The sequence below is a fragment of the Alosa pseudoharengus genome, unplaced genomic scaffold, assembly GCF_046254945.1.
Source record: "Alosa pseudoharengus isolate Yale_2024_CS ecotype anadromous, Long Island Sound unplaced genomic scaffold, YU_APseudo_1.1 YU_APseudo_1.1_scf_3, whole genome shotgun sequence".
Classification (NCBI taxonomy): Eukaryota; Metazoa; Chordata; class Actinopteri; order Clupeiformes; family Clupeidae; genus Alosa; species Alosa pseudoharengus.
Genome location: NW_027468718.1, coordinates 14,357,260 through 14,374,548, shown reverse-complemented (window position 1 = coordinate 14,374,548; position 17,289 = coordinate 14,357,260). Strand labels below are relative to the sequence as shown.

At 46.4% G+C, this 17,289-nt stretch overlaps 1 protein-coding gene across 1 annotated transcript in view; it reads left to right on the top strand.

Annotated features, from left to right (window-relative positions):
- Nucleotides 1-17,289, top strand: part of aff3 (AF4/FMR2 family, member 3) — a 41,074-nt gene extending 23,785 nt beyond the window's left edge. The window contains exons 9-19 of the mRNA XM_076263249.1: nt 1-2,571; nt 3,604-3,734; nt 7,841-7,985; nt 8,406-8,539; nt 9,003-9,066; nt 11,356-11,492; nt 14,291-14,362; nt 14,790-14,883; nt 15,093-15,142; nt 15,302-15,489; nt 15,880-17,289. The exon at nt 1-2,571 is cut by the window's left edge and continues 201 nt beyond it. Coding sequence (XP_076119364.1) covers nt 1-2,571; nt 3,604-3,734; nt 7,841-7,985; nt 8,406-8,539; nt 9,003-9,066; nt 11,356-11,492; nt 14,291-14,362; nt 14,790-14,883; nt 15,093-15,142; nt 15,302-15,489; nt 15,880-16,001 — 3,708 coding nt within the window. The 3' untranslated portion in view covers nt 16,002-17,289. The remainder of the gene's footprint in view (nt 2,572-3,603; nt 3,735-7,840; nt 7,986-8,405; nt 8,540-9,002; nt 9,067-11,355; nt 11,493-14,290; nt 14,363-14,789; nt 14,884-15,092; nt 15,143-15,301; nt 15,490-15,879) is intronic.

Sequence of the window (17,289 nt, the reverse complement as noted above, 5' to 3'; positions counted from 1 at the left end):
GCTCCCAGCCCCAAGTTCGACTACAGCCCCAGGCACAGCCCTCAGGCCAGCCCAGCCTACAGCCCGTGCCCCAGTCCAGGTCGCCACAGCCCGCCTGCTCCCCCCAGCCCTGTGCCCAGCGAGTGTCTAAGCCCCAGTCCCATACGCACGCACGCCCCCCCCAGGAGCCCTAGTCCGACTCTCCCCCCTGCCTGTCCACTGACCTCGGGGCCTGGGCAGTATCCTCCCCAGCCTCCCACCCAGGCCCACCAGCAGGAGCTCCAGATCCACAGGCCCCCTGTTCAAACCTCCAGCCCTGTTCACAAACCCAGGATCCGGCCCTGGGTTCCCCCCCTGCAGCAGCAGCAGCATCATCCACCAGCTGATCCCACCAGTAACAGGTCCCGGATCAGCCCCAGCAACCAGCTGCATTCTCATCAGGGCTCCACTGACACCAACACCTCCACAACCACCATCACATCCATTGCCACCAAAGCCTCGCATAAGCACTTTGCGAAGGCTAAGGACCAGGGTGTGGAAGTCGGGACGAACCGTAGGCCCAGCCCTGCTCCACACAGCAGCAGCAGCCCCAGGATTCAGGGTCCTCAGGCCGGCATCAGAGCCAGTTCTGGGGAGAAGGTCAGAGCCAAGCATTCAACCTCGACGGAGAGGGGTCACAGACAGAGCGATCACAAAGCACCCAGCGACAGGAGCCATAACAGTCACAGGTCTGGTGATTCTGTCTACCAGAAAGTCAGTGAAAATAGCCACAAAACTGCCGGTGAGCATAGCCACAAAGCTAATGCCAGTGAGCTAAGTCAGAAATTGAGTGAACATAGCCAGAAGTTTAGCGACCATAGCCAAAGATTTAGCGACCATAGCCAAAAATTTAGCGAGCAAACCCACAAGTCTAGAGATCGCATTCAGAAATCCAGCAACCCTACCCACAAACCCAACGACCACAACCACAGACCCAACGACCACAACCACAAAACCAGCGATCGTAATCATAAGCTCAGCGATCCCAAGTTAAGCCACAGCCACAGGACCGAACATAACCCCAAACACCCGTCCCATCCTCGCTCTGTACCGGGGTCAAGCCGCAGCCCCACCCCTAAATCCAAGCACTCATCATCGTCCTCTGCGGAGCGCAGCGCCAAGACCCACACTAGTGGTAGGACTGGCTCCGGCTCCAGCTCCAGGCCTGCACCTGAGCCTGCTTCCTCTGCCCACCGCTTGGCCCCCAAGCATTGCCCAAGCCCCAGCGTCAAGCCACAGGCCAAGGGCAGGGAGGTGCCGGTGGCTCTTAAAGCGGCCAGTACTAGAGGCGCAGGGAGGGAGGCCAGGCGCAGGGAGAGGGAGAGGGAGCAGGAGGTGGCCAGGCGTGGAGAGGCTCGTCCAGGGCACCACCAGCCCCACCAGCCCCACCAGCAGCACCAGCAGCCCCACCAGCAGCACCAGCAGCCCCACCAGCAGCACCAGCAGCCCCACCAGCAGCAGCAGCAGCAGCAGCAGCAGCAGGAGGAGGCTGTGAAGGGACGGAGGAGACTGGCGGAGGAGCAGCTATTGAGACGCCGCTGGGTCCAGAGCTCGGAGGAGGAGGAGGAGGAGGAGGTGAGGGAGGAAGAAGAGAGGAGGGGGGTAGAGTGGGAGGAAGAGGAGGAGCAGGGTGAGGAAGAGGGACAGGCAGAGGAGGAGCGGGAGCAGGAGAGAAGGAGGCGGCTGAGGCAGGAGGAGGAGGAAGGAGGGGAGCGGGAGAGGAAGAGGAGGAGGAGGAGAGGAGAAGGAGGAGGGGAGCACAACGGCGAATGGCTGGCCGTGCAGCCCAAGCAGAGACCGCACACCAATAGTGCCCACCGACGACACCCCAATCACCAACACCCGCCGCCCAATCAGGACGAAGGCTTCGCTGAGGAGCCGGACCAGAGGAAGAAGACGAAGAGGAGGAGGGAGAGTGAGGAAGAGTCCCAAACGCACCAACAGGACGCCGTCGGACGCTGCTCTCCTCCACCGCCGCACTCGCCCACTCCCGTCATCCTGTCCTCAGCGTCTTCCTCGTCCTCCTCATCCTCCTCTTCCTCCTCCACGTCCTCTTCTTCGGACTCGGAAGCCGAGCTCGCTGCTCCGCCAGTCGGGAACGTCACCAAGGTCCGCGCAGACTCGACGTCGCGGCAACGTGCCGCGGCCAAAAGGGGGCGCCACCGGGGGGCAGGCCGAACCTCAGGCGAGCAGCGGCCCGCCGTGGTCCACCCCGGCAGGCCGAGCGCCGACGTCCCGGCCGAGGGGCCTCAGAGTCGAGGCCAGCATAAACTCTACACCCTGGTTCCGTTCGGACGCACCGAGAAAAGCTCCTCGGTCTCCAGCCGCGGCCTGAAGAACCTTCTGGTGAGGATCGACCTCTCGCTCCTCTCCAGGGTTCCGAGCACCACAGCAGCGACAGCAGCAGCGGTGGCGGTGGAGGACGCTCCACAGCGGAGAACCTCCTCATCCTCATCCTCATCTTCCTCGTCTGCTAAAGCCAAAGACAAAGCAGCCATGAGGCACCTGTACCACCCTGAGCAGGAGCCCGGAGACAGCAGGAGGAAGCGCAAGGTAACATCAGCTACCCCACAGAGAGACACTGGGGTCCATGGGTATGTTTACACTTGGGCTTGAAATGCATCTCGGGCAATCAGATCACAAGTGGACGGTAAATACAAAAATGAACAACTATCGAGATGCATTGGGATCCTTTATTCTATATGGGACACATTTAACCACATATCTTTTGTAGTTTAATTGTTAATGTGTCTTTTAGTGTGGTGGCTAATGTGTCCTGCTAGGGATCATCACCATCGAGATTTCTAATGGATGTGACATTCCTATAACAAAATCCAAAGATAGGTAGTCAGCGATGTCACTGCCTGTACACCTTGGATACATGTGTCCACAGTGATGTCTCACTTGTCCACTTGTGATCAGATAGCCTAAGACACATTTTTAAACCAAGTATAAACACACCCTGTGGCTCTTGTGTTTCTTGTACAAGGAGCCTTGGTGATTACCTTTTCAACTGTTGTCACCTTTCCTCTTTTTGTGACCCATTGCCACCCATTCAATTTAGTGAATCTCAGTGGTGGGTCACAGGTTACACGTTTACCCTCTTCTAAGAAGTATTTGCGTTCTGTAATCTGTCCTTCATTGGTTTTCCACCTATTTTGTTGCTACAGTATGCTGCCTATCTTGCCATTGTGATTGCTCCTTTTTGGAGGGCAGCAGTCCGGTGCCAGCTTCTCCCTGTACTGTTGTATTTACCTATACTATGCAGTGCATTCTATTGCCCTCACACTCAATGACACACCTTAACACCTATGACAGGAAGTTCATCCGTCAAGACTGCACTTAGTGTGTGTGTGTGTGTGTGTGTGTGTGTGTGTGTGTGTGTGTGTGTGTGTGTGTGTGTGTGTGTGTGTGTGTGTGTGTGTGTGTGTGTGTGTGTGTGTGTGTGTGACCCAACACAAGCTCAGTATTCAAAAGCCGGCCCCTTAACAGCCATAGGTTTGTAATTAAATAACGACTGACTCTGGTGTGTGTGTGTGTGTGTGCGCGCGTGCGTGTGTGTGAATGCTTTTGGTCTGGTGTCAGGCTGAAAATGGAGTTGGCCACAGGGACAGCAAGAGGAGCCACACACACACTGACCCCCTCTCGGCCCCCCCGCCCAGCGCAGCCAGCCGAGACCACATGGTCCCGTCGTACCACAGCTACAGAGCCAACGGGTGAGAAACTACAGCCCTCTGACTTGGCACTCCGTGTGCATTGATGAGTGAAATATTTCACACTGTGTTTATTTAATGTAATATACACTAGGATGCACCCAAGATTATAATAGATTCTGCAGATATTATACTTGTGCTCTTCAGAGACATGCAGTTATATGCGTTCTTTGGTGAAATAGGAAATTAATCATGGTTTTATGTAGATGGCATGTAATCAGCCAGTCACTGTGAAGAACAGCAGAAACACTTCGATGTCTCCCTCCTCCCATATCTATCCATTTTCTCTCTACATCCCTCTCTCTTTCCCTCTCTTCAGCATTTGTTCTTCCTCTCTCCCTCCTCTCTTCCTGGTTCACACCTGGTCTTTACTGAGTACCCATCAGCCCCCTTTGCCTAGAGAAGTCCGTTACAGAACACTGCTGATGGTTTCGAATACCTGCCCAGTTTACCTATGAAACCCTTGCATATTAGTGCTCTACTCATATAAAACATGCAGAAGGATAACATGCTATGTTAGTATGTTATTGTAATATAATTCTAGGCAGTGCATTTATTTTATGTTGCAGCAAATGTTCAAGTAAAAAACAATACAATGCACAGGAAGTGTAAATTAAGGGTGCATTTTCTAAGCTACTACTCTGCCTACCCTCTACCTCTAGCTGCAGAGTCATGCCACTGGACAGATGGTTCTGTTGTCCATCAGTATCATACTCTCCTGTATACATGAACTTCTGTCAAGTTTAGTAAACATCATCATATTCACTGAATGTGACAATCCGTCACGGTGAATCTGAAGTAGTAGACCTGTCGTGCTGCTGTCGGGCTGTCCACTGTTGGTGATGGTATTAGTTAAAGGAGAATTCCGGTGTGATTTTGACCTAAAGTGTTTTGAAACATGATACCGAGTGTGAACGTATGTCTCATAGCCCATCTCGGCTTGTCCCCTGCACTCCGAAATCTGGCGCTAGTTAGCCGATGCTACCAACAAGGCGGTCAATGGTTGTGCCTCGGCATCGGCATAGCCATGCAAATAAATCACTGTTTTACACCATTTACGAGGCTCAATGTATCTCCACACTTCATTGGTAGACTTCCAAGGGCCCTGAGATTTAAAACGAGACATTGAGAACTTTGAAAAAGCACTGGTAGTTTACTTACAAGACGATTTATACAGACAGTATCTTCTCGAAGTTTAGCGTTTGCAGCCATCTTGAATTTAGTCACGATAAGTCGAGCGACGAGTAAGAATGAACAGGTATGATAAGGGATCAGATTCCAAAAATAATTCTGTGGAAATGCATGGATTACAGTTTCTTCCAGTAGCAGCAACTGGAATCCATGCATTTCCACGGAATTATTTTTGGAATCTGATCCCTTATCATACCTGTTCATTCTTACTCGTCGCTCGACTTATCGTGACTAAATTCAAGATGGCTGCAAACGCTAAACTTCGAGAAGATACTGTCTGTATAAATCGTCTTGTAAGTAAACTACCAGTGCTTTTTCAAAGTTCTCAATGTCTCGTTTTAAATGTCAGGGCCCTTGGAAGTCTGCCAATGAAGTGTGGAGATACATTGAGCCTCGTAAATGGTGTAAAACAGTGATTTATTTGCATGGCTATGCCGATGCCGAGGCACAACCATTGACCGCCTTGTTGGTAGCATCGGCTAACTAGCGCCAGATTTCGGAGTGCAGGGGACAAGCCGAGATGGGCTATGAGACATACGTTCACACTCGGTATCATGTTTCAAAACACTTTAGGTCAAAATCACACCGGAATTCTCCTTTAAGACCAAGTTCAATTCGGTCTTCCCAGCCTCTATGTATCCCAAGTTAATCAGAGCTGCTGAGAACACCACCTTGAGTTTCTCTGTAATCTCTTCCACAAAATCCACTACTTGTGGCTGCCAGTCTCTTCTTTATGACTGTCAGCTCTGCCTCTTGTGTTGCATTGTGTTCCAACTTCATATCCTCTACCTCAGTCTCACTGTTAGTCAGACTTTTCTCTTGAGATCCAGCTTCCCTTGATTATCACTTCAGTCTTTAAAGTGGTCAGGTGTCTGTGTTGTGCTGCAGTGTTCAGTCTTGCACGTGTTCCATGTCAGTCTCAGTGTGGCTGTGTGTCTGTCAATAACAGCCCTCAGATCAGCTGTCTGTGCTGCAGTTACATCCCTCAGATTTACCACTTCAGTTTGAGTGACAGCCATCCTGGTCTTCTCAGCTGTCCGCTTTGTCTCTTGGAAGCCTCCATTTTGTGCCTCTCAGTTTTAGTGTTCTGTACGGTAGTTTGTGTGACAGCCAGCTGCACTTTCAGCTCACTGAGTTCCCTGGACGCAGGAGAGACCTCCAGCTGGGGAGTTACTGCAGCAGCAGCCCCAGGGCCTTCTCTCTTCCTCTGTCCGAACTTCAGTCTGGGTGCTCCAAGCCTGAACTCCACACAAGGAGAACAGTAACACCTGCAGTGTGACTGCAGCCCTCCTCTTTACCACCCCCCATCTGTCTAGCACACAGTAGTAGTAGTAGCAGTAGTAGTAGTAGTAGTAGTAGTAGTAGCAGTAGCAGCAGTAGCAGTAGTAGTAGCAGTAGTAGCAGTAGTAGTAGCAGTAGTAGTAGCAGCAGTACTAGTAGTAGTAGCAGTAGTAGTAGTAGTAGTAGTAGTAGTAGAGATTGTAGTAGCAGTAGTAGTAGTAGCAGTAGTAGTAGTAGCAGTAGCAGTAGTAGCAGTAGCAGTAGTAGTAGTAGTAGTAGCAGCAGCAGCAGCAGTAGTAGTAGTAGTAGTAGTAGTAGTAGTAGTAGTAGTAGTAGTAGAGATTGTAGTAGCAGTAGTAGTAGTAGCAGTAGCAGCAGTAGTAGTAGCAGTAGTAGTAGTAGCAGTAGTAGTAGTAGTAGTAGTAGTAGTAGCAGCAGTAGTAGTAGTAGTAGTAGTAGCAGTAGTAGTAGAGATTGTAGTAGCAGTAGTAGTAGTAGTAGTATTAGTAGTAGTAGTAGTAGTAGTAGAAATTGTAGTAGCAGTAGTAGTAGTAGTAGTAGTAGAGATTGTAGTAGCAGTAGCAGTAGCAGTAGCAGCAGTAGCAGTAGCAGTAGCAGTAGTAGTAGTAGCAGTAGTAGTAGTATTAGCAGCAGTAGTAGTAGTAGTAGTATAGTAGTTGTAGTAGTAGTAGTAGTAGTAGAGGAGATTGTAGTAGTAGTAGCAGTAGCAGCAGTAGCAATAGTAGTAGTAGTAGCAGTAGTAGTAGTAGTAGTAGTAGTAGTAGCAGCAGTAGTAGTAGTAGTAGTAGTAGTAGTAGTAGAGATTGTAGTAGCAGTAGTAGTAGCAGTAGCAGTAGTAGCAGTAGTAGTATTAGTAGTAGTAGTAGTAGAGATTGTAGTAGCAGTAGTAGTAGTAGTAGTAGTAGTAGAGATTGTAGTAGCAGTAGTAGTAGTAGTAGTAGTAGAGATTGTAGTAGCAGAACGGTTGTAGAAACAATAGCATCAGCAGTAGTAGTTGTAGTAGTAGTTGGTGAGTCTCCAAGGACACTGATTCGAATAGATACATGTAGTCAGTTATCAGCGTTATGGTAAAATGTGTGTTGTGGGTGGACAGGAGGGGCTTACAGGGAAACTTTGGTTGTTGTTGTTATTGTTTTAGCTGAGCCACACTGTGAGAAAAACTAGAGACAGTTTTGAGTTAGAACACTCGTATGGACCAAGAATTCATGTTTAAGTAAACTGCATGGCCACGGACAGTCTCTTAATGTTATGATAAGTAACGGCATCTGTGAACATGGAAAGGGTCCCACACAGAGATACACCTGTGTCTGTTGACCTCAATCGCTGTAGAGAAACTCTAGAACACAACTGTTTCTCCAGTCAGTGGTCTAATAGCACCCCATTCAGTGTCTGTAGTTAATTATTAAAGCGGTGCTCTCTTCTGATGTTTTCAAAAGGAGAAGTCACACAAGATTTTTGAAGAAGTCTATTTGTCAAGTAGGCCCAGGTGTCTAACTGATTAGGGCAACTTGAATGAATGTCTGACAACTTGGATAGGATCCCTACAGCAATTGCTGATCATACTGTATTTTTGAAAAAAAAAAATGCCTTCTGTCTCTCATTGATTGTGTAAGCAGGTACTCAGAGGATTACCTGGACTCTCAGAAAAGGCCTCTCTCCCCCCTCTCCCCTCTTTCGGACACTCCAGAGCCAGCCAAGGCCTCCATAAAAGCCCAGGACAGTGACCAGTACTACCCAGACATGACAAGCCATAAAGGCCAGGTGAGATCCAGCCACATTTGCCAGGCAAGACCAGTAAATACAGACTGATGTAGTGAAATAGGAACATTCAAAGAGGAAAATCAGGAAGTGTGTCGGTGTGAAAGAGGTGTGGTTCCTCAAAAGGTTACCACAGTTTGTGACCTGTGTCAAGTTTAGGCAAGTTTATTAGACTCAATGTACAATTATATGACAAACATATAACAAGATAAAAATGTATATACAAATAAATAAGATAAAAAATATACAAGAAGGTATTACAGTAAAAGGAAATAAGAAAAGCTATTTATTTGGTTATTGTTTTAAAAAGGTATGAGGAGGGCCAATAAAATTGATTTTAAAAGAGAGGGGTAGGTCTACCTTTCACATTAAAATCTTTCACACAGTGAAAATGAATGACTCTGCACATGTGGCGTGTTGCAGATGCACAGGACCCAGCCCAAGATGGAGACGGAGTGTGTGGGAGTGTCTGGACACCCTCAAGGCTCCTGTGAGACCTGGCCCTCTGGGGTCAACCCAGCCCTCCGCCACAGAGGAACTGTGCCCTATACTGATGTGTAAGGGGCTGTTTCAAGTCATACTCGTCTGTTTGTGTCTGTGTGTGAGATATGTGAGTGGTTGTGTGTGTGTGTGTGTGTGTGTGTGTGTGTGTGTGTGTGTGTGTGTGTGTGTGTGTGCGTGTGTGTGTGTGTGTGTGTGTGTGTGTGTGTTTCTGTGGCTGTGGCTGTGGCTGTGGCTATATCTGTGTATGTGTATGTGTGTGTCTACAGTGTGTAGTGCTTCTGTACTCATGAGTGTATATATGTGCGTGCTATGCATGTGTGTTGATGTTCCTCTGGTCATGCATGTGTGTGTGTGTGTGTGTGTGTGTGTGTGTGTGTGTGTGTGTGTGTGTGTGTGTGTGTGTGTGTGTGTGTGTGTCTGTGGCTGTGGCTGTGGCTATGGCTGTGTCCGTGTGTTTGTGTGTATTGGTGTGTTTGCTTGTTTGTGTGTCTAATGCCTGACTTTGTTTCTCCATAGCTCTCAGCATGCTGAGTACTACATGCATGAGGCCAAGAGGATGAAGCACAGAGCTGATGCCATGGTGAGAGCTGCTCACAGCACAACACAGCACAGCACAGCACAACACAACACAACACAACACAACACAACACAGCACAACACAACACAGCACAGCACAGCACAGCACAACACAACACAACACAACACAACACAGCACAGCACAACACAACACAACACAACACAACACAGCACAGCACAGCACAGCACAGCACAGCACAGCACAGCACAACACAACACAACACAACATAACACAGCACAGCACACAAGCTTCTATTCCTGTTCCACTGGGAGAGGCCAAGATCACCTAGGCTGTGTGTTCAGTAGCCAGTCAGCACACACAAAAATGTATAAATTCAAATTCAAAGTTGCTTTATTAGCATGACTGTTGGGATATACATTGTTGCCAATCTAGGAACAATAAGGAAAACAGAAGAAGAATATAGCAAAAATATTCAAGAAAATAGTAAGTAAGAAATAGTGCAAGATATAGTGCAATGTTCACCTGTAGACCTCTTCATATATAATTAGATTGTTCTTAATTGGCATGGTGGAATGTGCCACTATTTTGCTGCTGAAGCCATCAACAGCAACTACGTGTGTAGTACGAAACATGCCAAGCTGCTCGTTCTGGTCCATATGAAGTTTATGGCCCATACCTTCTGCATGATAAGGGATGGGGTTCAGATTCCGAGCACCCTATTAAACAAAGGCACAGTTAACATATTGGTCACCAACTAATATAATAACCAAAGTCAAATCAAGTATGCATTTATCCACTGGTAAAAAACTACAAGCTCATTGGTTAACCACTGGTTACAAGCAAAGTATAAGTATAAGTATATATACTCTTTTGATCCCGTGAGGGAAATTTGGTCTCTGCATTTATCCCAATCCGTGAATTAGTGAAACACACTCAGCACACAGTGAACACACAGTGAGGTGAAGCACACACTAATCCCGGCGCAGTGAGCTGCCTGCATCAACAGCGGCGCTCGGTGAGCAGTGAGGGGTTAGGTGCCTTGCTCAAGGGCACTTCAGCCGCGCCTACTGGTCGGGGTTGGTGGTAGTGTAGGTGGTTGGTGGTAGTGTAGTGGTTAAGGAGCTAGCGTGCAGTAGCCTGAAAGTTGTCGGTTCAATTCCCGGCTTCCACTGTTGTGCCCTTGAGCAATGTAAGTCACTTTGGTCAAGAAGTGTCTGCTAAATGTAATGTAATGTTCGAATCGGCAACCCTCTGGTAACAAGTCCGAAGCGCTAACCAGTAGGCCACGGCTGCCTAAAGGGGTGTCTTTCCCAAAAGTTGTTAATGTTGTTAGCAACTACAGAGGCAGTGACACAAACAAACAAACTCTACCATATTTGGTTCATACTTAGATGGTGTAGACAAAAAATTTTCTGTCATATTTGGCAACGCACACAAAATAAATGTTCACAAATCTTAAGTTTCGTCGCAGTTGATGGTATGGCTGATGGACTTCTCTTAAAATATTTCCAAGTCTACATGTTGTTAATAGTCTTGGCTGGGTGGAAATGTTGTCGAGGCTTTGCCTTAGAACTATCAGTTGATGGAAGGGACGGGTGAAGTTGACCACTTTTTTGTCAGCTGTTTTGAACTGCTCAGATATCGGCCTGGATCAGCTAAATTATAAAACTAAACTAAACTATAGTGCATATTGTCACCATAACAATGTTAGACAAAATGAACAAGGTTTACGGGCTTACCTGATTTATGGCTGACATCACCTCTAGCTCCAGCTGTTCATCAGACACAACGTTTTTTCTGCGGAGATCATTATCTTTACAAAATCTTCGCACTGTCATTATGGAATGATGTGGGGCTCCGGCATCTGCTAATGCGGCTGCTATTTTGGCATGGGTTTTCCCATCTCGAAATAATTCCTTTATGTAATTTTCATAGCCATTAACAGACATTTTTTCACACTCCAGAATATTTCAGTTATCTCCTAGGCGACCGACCATTGTTTCATTATCACGTTTTGGATTTGAGAAACAGAAACAGACACTGACAGTTCAGGTTTTTCTGTTTTGGTTTTTTCATTTTTTCCATTTTGGTTTTAAAACAGAAAAAAAAACACACCATTTTTTGTTTTTTCTGTTTTGGTTTAAAAACCGAATAATGAATGAACGAACCATACACGGATTCACTCCCTCTCTCTCTCTCTCTGTTTGTGTTTTTGGGGGTTGTATGATTGCTTATCTGTGTGTATCTGTGTTTCTGTGGTCTATGTGTGTGTCTACATGCATATGTGTGTGTGTGTGTGTGTGCGTGTCTGTGCATCTCCTCTGGGTGCAGGTGGAAAAGCTGGGTAAGGCAGTGAACTATGTGGACGCTGCACTGTCTTTCATGGAGTGTGGCAAAGCCATGGAGGAAGGACCTCTGGAGTCCAAGTCTCCTTATGCCATGTATGCTGAGACAGTGGATCTCATACGGTGAGACATACTCTCTCTCTCTCTCTCTCTCTCTCTCTCTCTCACACACACACACACACACACACACATGCACACACACCTACACCCACAGACACAAGCACACACACATGCACATGCGATGCACACTGACTTTTCCACACATTCACAGACACACACATACACAAGCATTCGTCAACCTTTACTTCAACAGTAGCCTACGTCGCATTCAATTCAAATTGAAATTCAAAGAACTTTATTTTGTCCTTTAGGAACTTCACATGTGGAGGAGCAGCACACACAAACGAACACGCACACACACATGCGCGCGCGCGCGCACACACACACACACACACACACACACACACACACACACATTTGGACCTTAACACAGGGGAATATTCACAGATCCAAACATTGAAGGAAGTAAGTTACACACTTAGGCAGGTCTGATCAAACACAGAATGCATTGTGCTATTTTCATTCTGAACTGCATGATTATGGGTAAACATGGCATCAGCGCTTCAAGATGGATAAACTACCTATTATTGCAGAAATGGAGCAGTACTTTGCACGTTTTTTTGCAATTGGCTTGCTTAGTCGACACAGTTGCAGTCCGCGTAAGACAAGTTTGTGCACATGCCCAAGACTCCCAAAAACAAGAATGATAATTTTGCAATGAAACCCCATATTGATGATGTTGTCAGCAAGTGGCTGATATTTCAGCAGCTTGGAGTTAAAACAAGTGTCCATGTACAAATCAAAAGAACATCCTATTTCAACAATAGTCACATTCTTAGTATTGTAATCTATATTTGTGATATCTAGGATATTGGGAATATTACAGAAAGTGATATTGTTGGTGTTTTCGTCATTGAACCAGTCCATTTGTACAGTGTGGTGCTTGTATATTTTTGCCGTTCCCTCCTGTACTTTTTTGATGCTTTGTGACACTAAGTCCACTAGTCTATCATGCCCTGCTATGTAGAGTCCACTAGTCTATCATGCCCTGCTATGTAGAGTCCACTAGTCTATCATGCCCTGCTATGTAGAGTCCACTAGTCTATCATGCCCTGCTATGTAGAGTCCACTAGTCTATCATGCCTTGCTATGTAAAGTCCTTTATAAAAACTGCATCCATTCAGGACATGTGCAGTGGTCTCATTAGCATAGTTAGTGGAGTGAAGAATGCAGTCTGGTTTGTAGTTGGATGGGTACCACGTAGCCAGGTTTGATCTTGTTGGGAGGACTTAAAGGCGCGATTTGATGGTAAACGTGAGAATATCCTTGCCAAGAGTGGGGTTTGAAAATATGGTGTGGGACAGGGAGTGATTTGCAAATGGTAGAAGCGCCAGTTTTCCCTGTAGCCTGAGGCTTGTCCAGTGTTGTGCACTATGTGAGCGCTTCATTTTGAGAATGTCTGCCCTCTCACCTGTTGTTGATATCTTGAACTGCGTGTCGCTTACTTTGTAGGTTGCGTGCGTGTAAATGAGCGGATCGGTAATGATGTTATCCAGTTCAACTGTTCCGCTGTCCGGTCTGGCCCACTTCAGGTGTATTCCAATCCGATGGCAGAGATAGTTTAAGTCAAGCCAGTCCGACCTCACACTGAATCCAGCGGCTTTGATGTCCAGTTTGCCATTGTCCTTCAACTTAAAACCAAGGAACTGTGCATCATCCTCCTTATCGGGCGAGACTTTCCGCCTCTAGATGTTGGATAAGAGACGCACGAGCCATCTGTTTCACCGCTGGATCGCTGTTATTCAACATGTTAATCAGGTGGCTGGTTCTAGTGGCAGTGTATATCCACTCGATGTTAGGGACGCCTAGACCTCCATCCTTCCTGGGCTGAAAGATAATGTCCCGGGTTGAGTGCGTGTTCAGCCCAAGCCACATCCTTACCAGTCCCACCGTTTAGTTCTGTCAGTATGTTTTGTTGAATATGGATATTTGCAAATAAATGCTGAATTTTAGCCAGGGCTATTTCTCCTATAGCATGAATTTTCATAATGATGGGTAAGGGGCAGGAGTCGATGAGGTCCAGTCTGTTGCAGTAGTCGCTGGTGAGCTCTTTGATTTACTCTTCCCAGTTACCTTCTATATTGAATTTATGGCCGAGGTATGTGTACGTTTCACGGCGTGAATAAACACGTATTGGTTGCTGTAGCAATGTAAATGTAGGCGGCGTGAATAAACACGTATTGGTTGCTGTAGCAATGTAAATGTAGGCGGCGTGAATAAACACGTATTGGTTGCTGTAGCAATGTAAATGTAGGCGGTGTGAATAAACACGTATTGGTTGCTGTAGTAATGTAAATGTAGGCGGTTTGTCTGTTTTTGAGGAGTACCAGCGGTTTCCTCCGTTGCGTCTTTCATAAAAGACGACACATTTCGCCTGCTTCACCTCCAATTTCGACCACTGCATGAATGTCTCTGTGCTGTTAAGCATCTCATGAATGACGCGCTCATCTCAATTTGCACATCATCTGCGTACCCTTGGACTGGAAGTGGTGATCGCACTCCTTCAGGCTCTAACCACTTCAGCCAGTTCTTGATGGCCAGTATAAGCATATAATATACACACACACACACACACACAGCCCACATTAGATATGCATTTACACACACACACACACACACACACACACACACACACACACACACACACACACACACACACACACACACATAGACACACACTCACATGTGCTCACACAAACACATCTATGCACACACACACACACACACACATACACATATATATATAACCTCACATTTAGTTAGATCTCACATGTGATGTGTTCCATGTGTTATGTCCATAGGTATGCCATGAGGTTGAAAACCCACACTGGCCCAGGTGCAACTCAGGAGGACAAGCAGCTGGCTGTACTCTGGTAAGCCCTGCATTGCTTGTCATATTACACCTAGTCCATTACTAGGATCGCACATCATACCTTAACACTTACAACACTAAAACTGAATACACAAGAGACAGTACTCTGGCAAGCATAGCACTGACTTACTGTTAGCCTCGGAGAGCCAAAGTATATTTGACATGCTTGTGAAACTATTGGTGTAAAAACGAAAGGCAATACTTTAAATCTTAGTCATAGTATGTTATTCTGAGCTCTGCTTGCTGAATGTGTTTTGTTACATGTACGTTATACATCCCTCTTTGATGTTCCTCTTCCTTCCCTGTGGATTTGCATGTTTCCACGTGTCATAACGACACTCATGACAATGTTTGTGTACCTTTGGGTGTGTGTGTGTGTGTGTGTGTGTGTGTGTGTGTGTGTGTGTGTGTGTGTGTGAAACCTCCAGTTTCCGTTGCCTTGCTCTCCTGTACTGGCAGATGTTCAGACTAAAGAAGGACCACGCCCTGAAATACTCTAAAGCTTTGCTCGACTACTTTAAGGTATGTTGTCCACACACAATGTCAAAAGCATAATCTGCATGCTCAGTGGTCCAACCTAACATCTAAAGAAAAACAAATTCTGGCATATTTACATGGTGTTTTTTACACAATGTTCATTAATATGCATGGTCCCTATCAAATAAACCAATAAATAAATAAATAAATAAACACTTTATCCTTCCTTCTTCTCTGTTGTGTGTTACTAACAGAGTTCTCCCAAGGTCCCTCACAACCCATCCGCAGGAAGCGATTCTGTAAAGTAAGCACTCCTCATAATTATTCAACTACATTAAATCACTGAAAACTGTGTATGTCAGACATTTTAAATGACTTTTTCTTCTGTGTGTGTGTGTGTGTGTGTGTGTGTGTGTGTGTGTGTGTGTGTGTGTGTGTGTGTGCGTGCGCGTGACTCATATAGGGGCTCTATGCTTCCCTCCCCAACTCGAGCCCCTCTGGGAAGCCATGCTGGCAGCTCCACCTCCCCGTTCGTCACCATTCCCCAGCGCATCCACCAGATGGCAGCAAACCATCTCAACATCACCAACAGTGTGCTGTACAGCTACGAGTACTGGGAAGTGGCCGACAGCCTGGCCAAGGAAAACAAGGGTGAGCCCCTTCAGCCAGTGGGGGGTTGGAGTGTAGAATCACACCATACTTCAACTGCCCTGTCAGAAAAACAACCCTTTGTCTTTAAACAAAGTGACAGTTAGAGCTCAGTCAGGAGAGACTTACTTGACCGGGGGGTTGGGGGTTTTATTTACTTGATTTACAGTTAGTAAGCAATTTACAGCTGGCTCTGATCCTTTTGTAATTGTCTAACGCACAGAGAAGCGTCCCCATTTGCTAGTGGCCATTGCTAGATTTGTTCATCTTTAAAATGTATATGCTTGTATTTGATTCCTAGTCTGACATTTTGTTATCGTTCTTTTCTATTTTTTCTTTTTTCTTTCTCTCCCTCTCTCTCTTCCTGTCTACCCACTCCCAACCTATCTACAGAGTTCTTCAACTACCTGAACAATCTCACCGGCCCCTTGACTCTTCACAGCAGTATGGCCCACATTGTTCAGTACACTCGCCAAGGACTACAGTGGATACGCATCAGCGCTAACCTGTCCTAGCATCCCATCCCCTCTCTCTCTCTCTCTCTCTCTCTCTCTCTCTCTCTCTCTCTCTCTCTCAGTCCAAGAATTCTGCCTTGAGGATGCCCAAGAAATTATACATGCCAAATGATACATCAGTCACAGACAGGGAAGAGTCTTTGGAGTCTGTCCCACAGGCCAGCCTGAGACTGTGCTTCACAGCCAAACATTTTTTTTTTATTATTATTATTATCCTTCTCTCGTTCCAAAACAACTGTCTTTGCCTCTGTCTAATCTGCACTTATCACCAAAGGGGTCCTTGCATCCTATGAAGTCTATGAGGCCAGTCCTTAAACCTCATTGTTTCAAAGTCTGTAATCTGTCTGGACTTGGAGCCAAGGCCAGAGCTCCTTGCCAAAGCATGTCCCTGTGTGGACTCTCTCTCTCCCCCCTCTCTCTCTCGTCTCTCTCATGCATTTGCTCAAAAACGCCTAAATCAGGATCACACTGCTTAAGTCACACACTCCACTGCCCGCCCAGTCAACCAAGGGGCCCTCACAAGGAACTGTTGCCTTTTCTGGATCCCTTTAGCATCTGAGGGCAAAATAGCACTGTGTATTACACGCCTAACTAATTTTCAGGGATTACTGTTTACTGTTCTCAAAGTGTGAGGAGGAAAAGGGACTGGATGTTTATGACTACAGCGCCTCCCTCAAAGTAAGATGGCGGAACGTCATTGGAGCTGCATGGTAAAGCAGCCGTTTCCTTGTTGAAGAACAGTGCACCAGGAAGAAGCCAGCTGTTCCTAATGTAGCCTTGTACAGAGGCTATAAACTGCAAGGATGCCGTTTTTATTTGACTGTGTCCAATGCTTTGCCAAATGTGCCACATATTGTTTGTAAACATGTGGTGAAAACTTATAATGTGAGGATATTCATGTGTAAGGATGTCTCTTTCTTCTACATGTGGTGTGGCATATGTTTGTTGTTAACACACTCCTGTAGTTGCCTGTGGAAAGAGGAAATTAGGATTATGCACACAGTGCTCTGAAGTAACCTAACAGTCACACCCGGTGGTTTCCAATCCAAGTGCAGTTATCAATAAGACAATGAGAAGTTTGAATGTGAATAATTTGTTTTTGTTTTCTACATCTTTGATTTTTGTACACGTTTTTGTTGTGCAATATGTCGGGTTTTGTATTTGTCAAGACAAATAAAATGTCACAGATTGCCTGTAGCTACATTTGGTATTTTCTTCTTGAGTAGTCAGCATATTGATTTGTTTTTCCATCTATGCAAAGACTATTTATAGTATTGTAATACGTTAT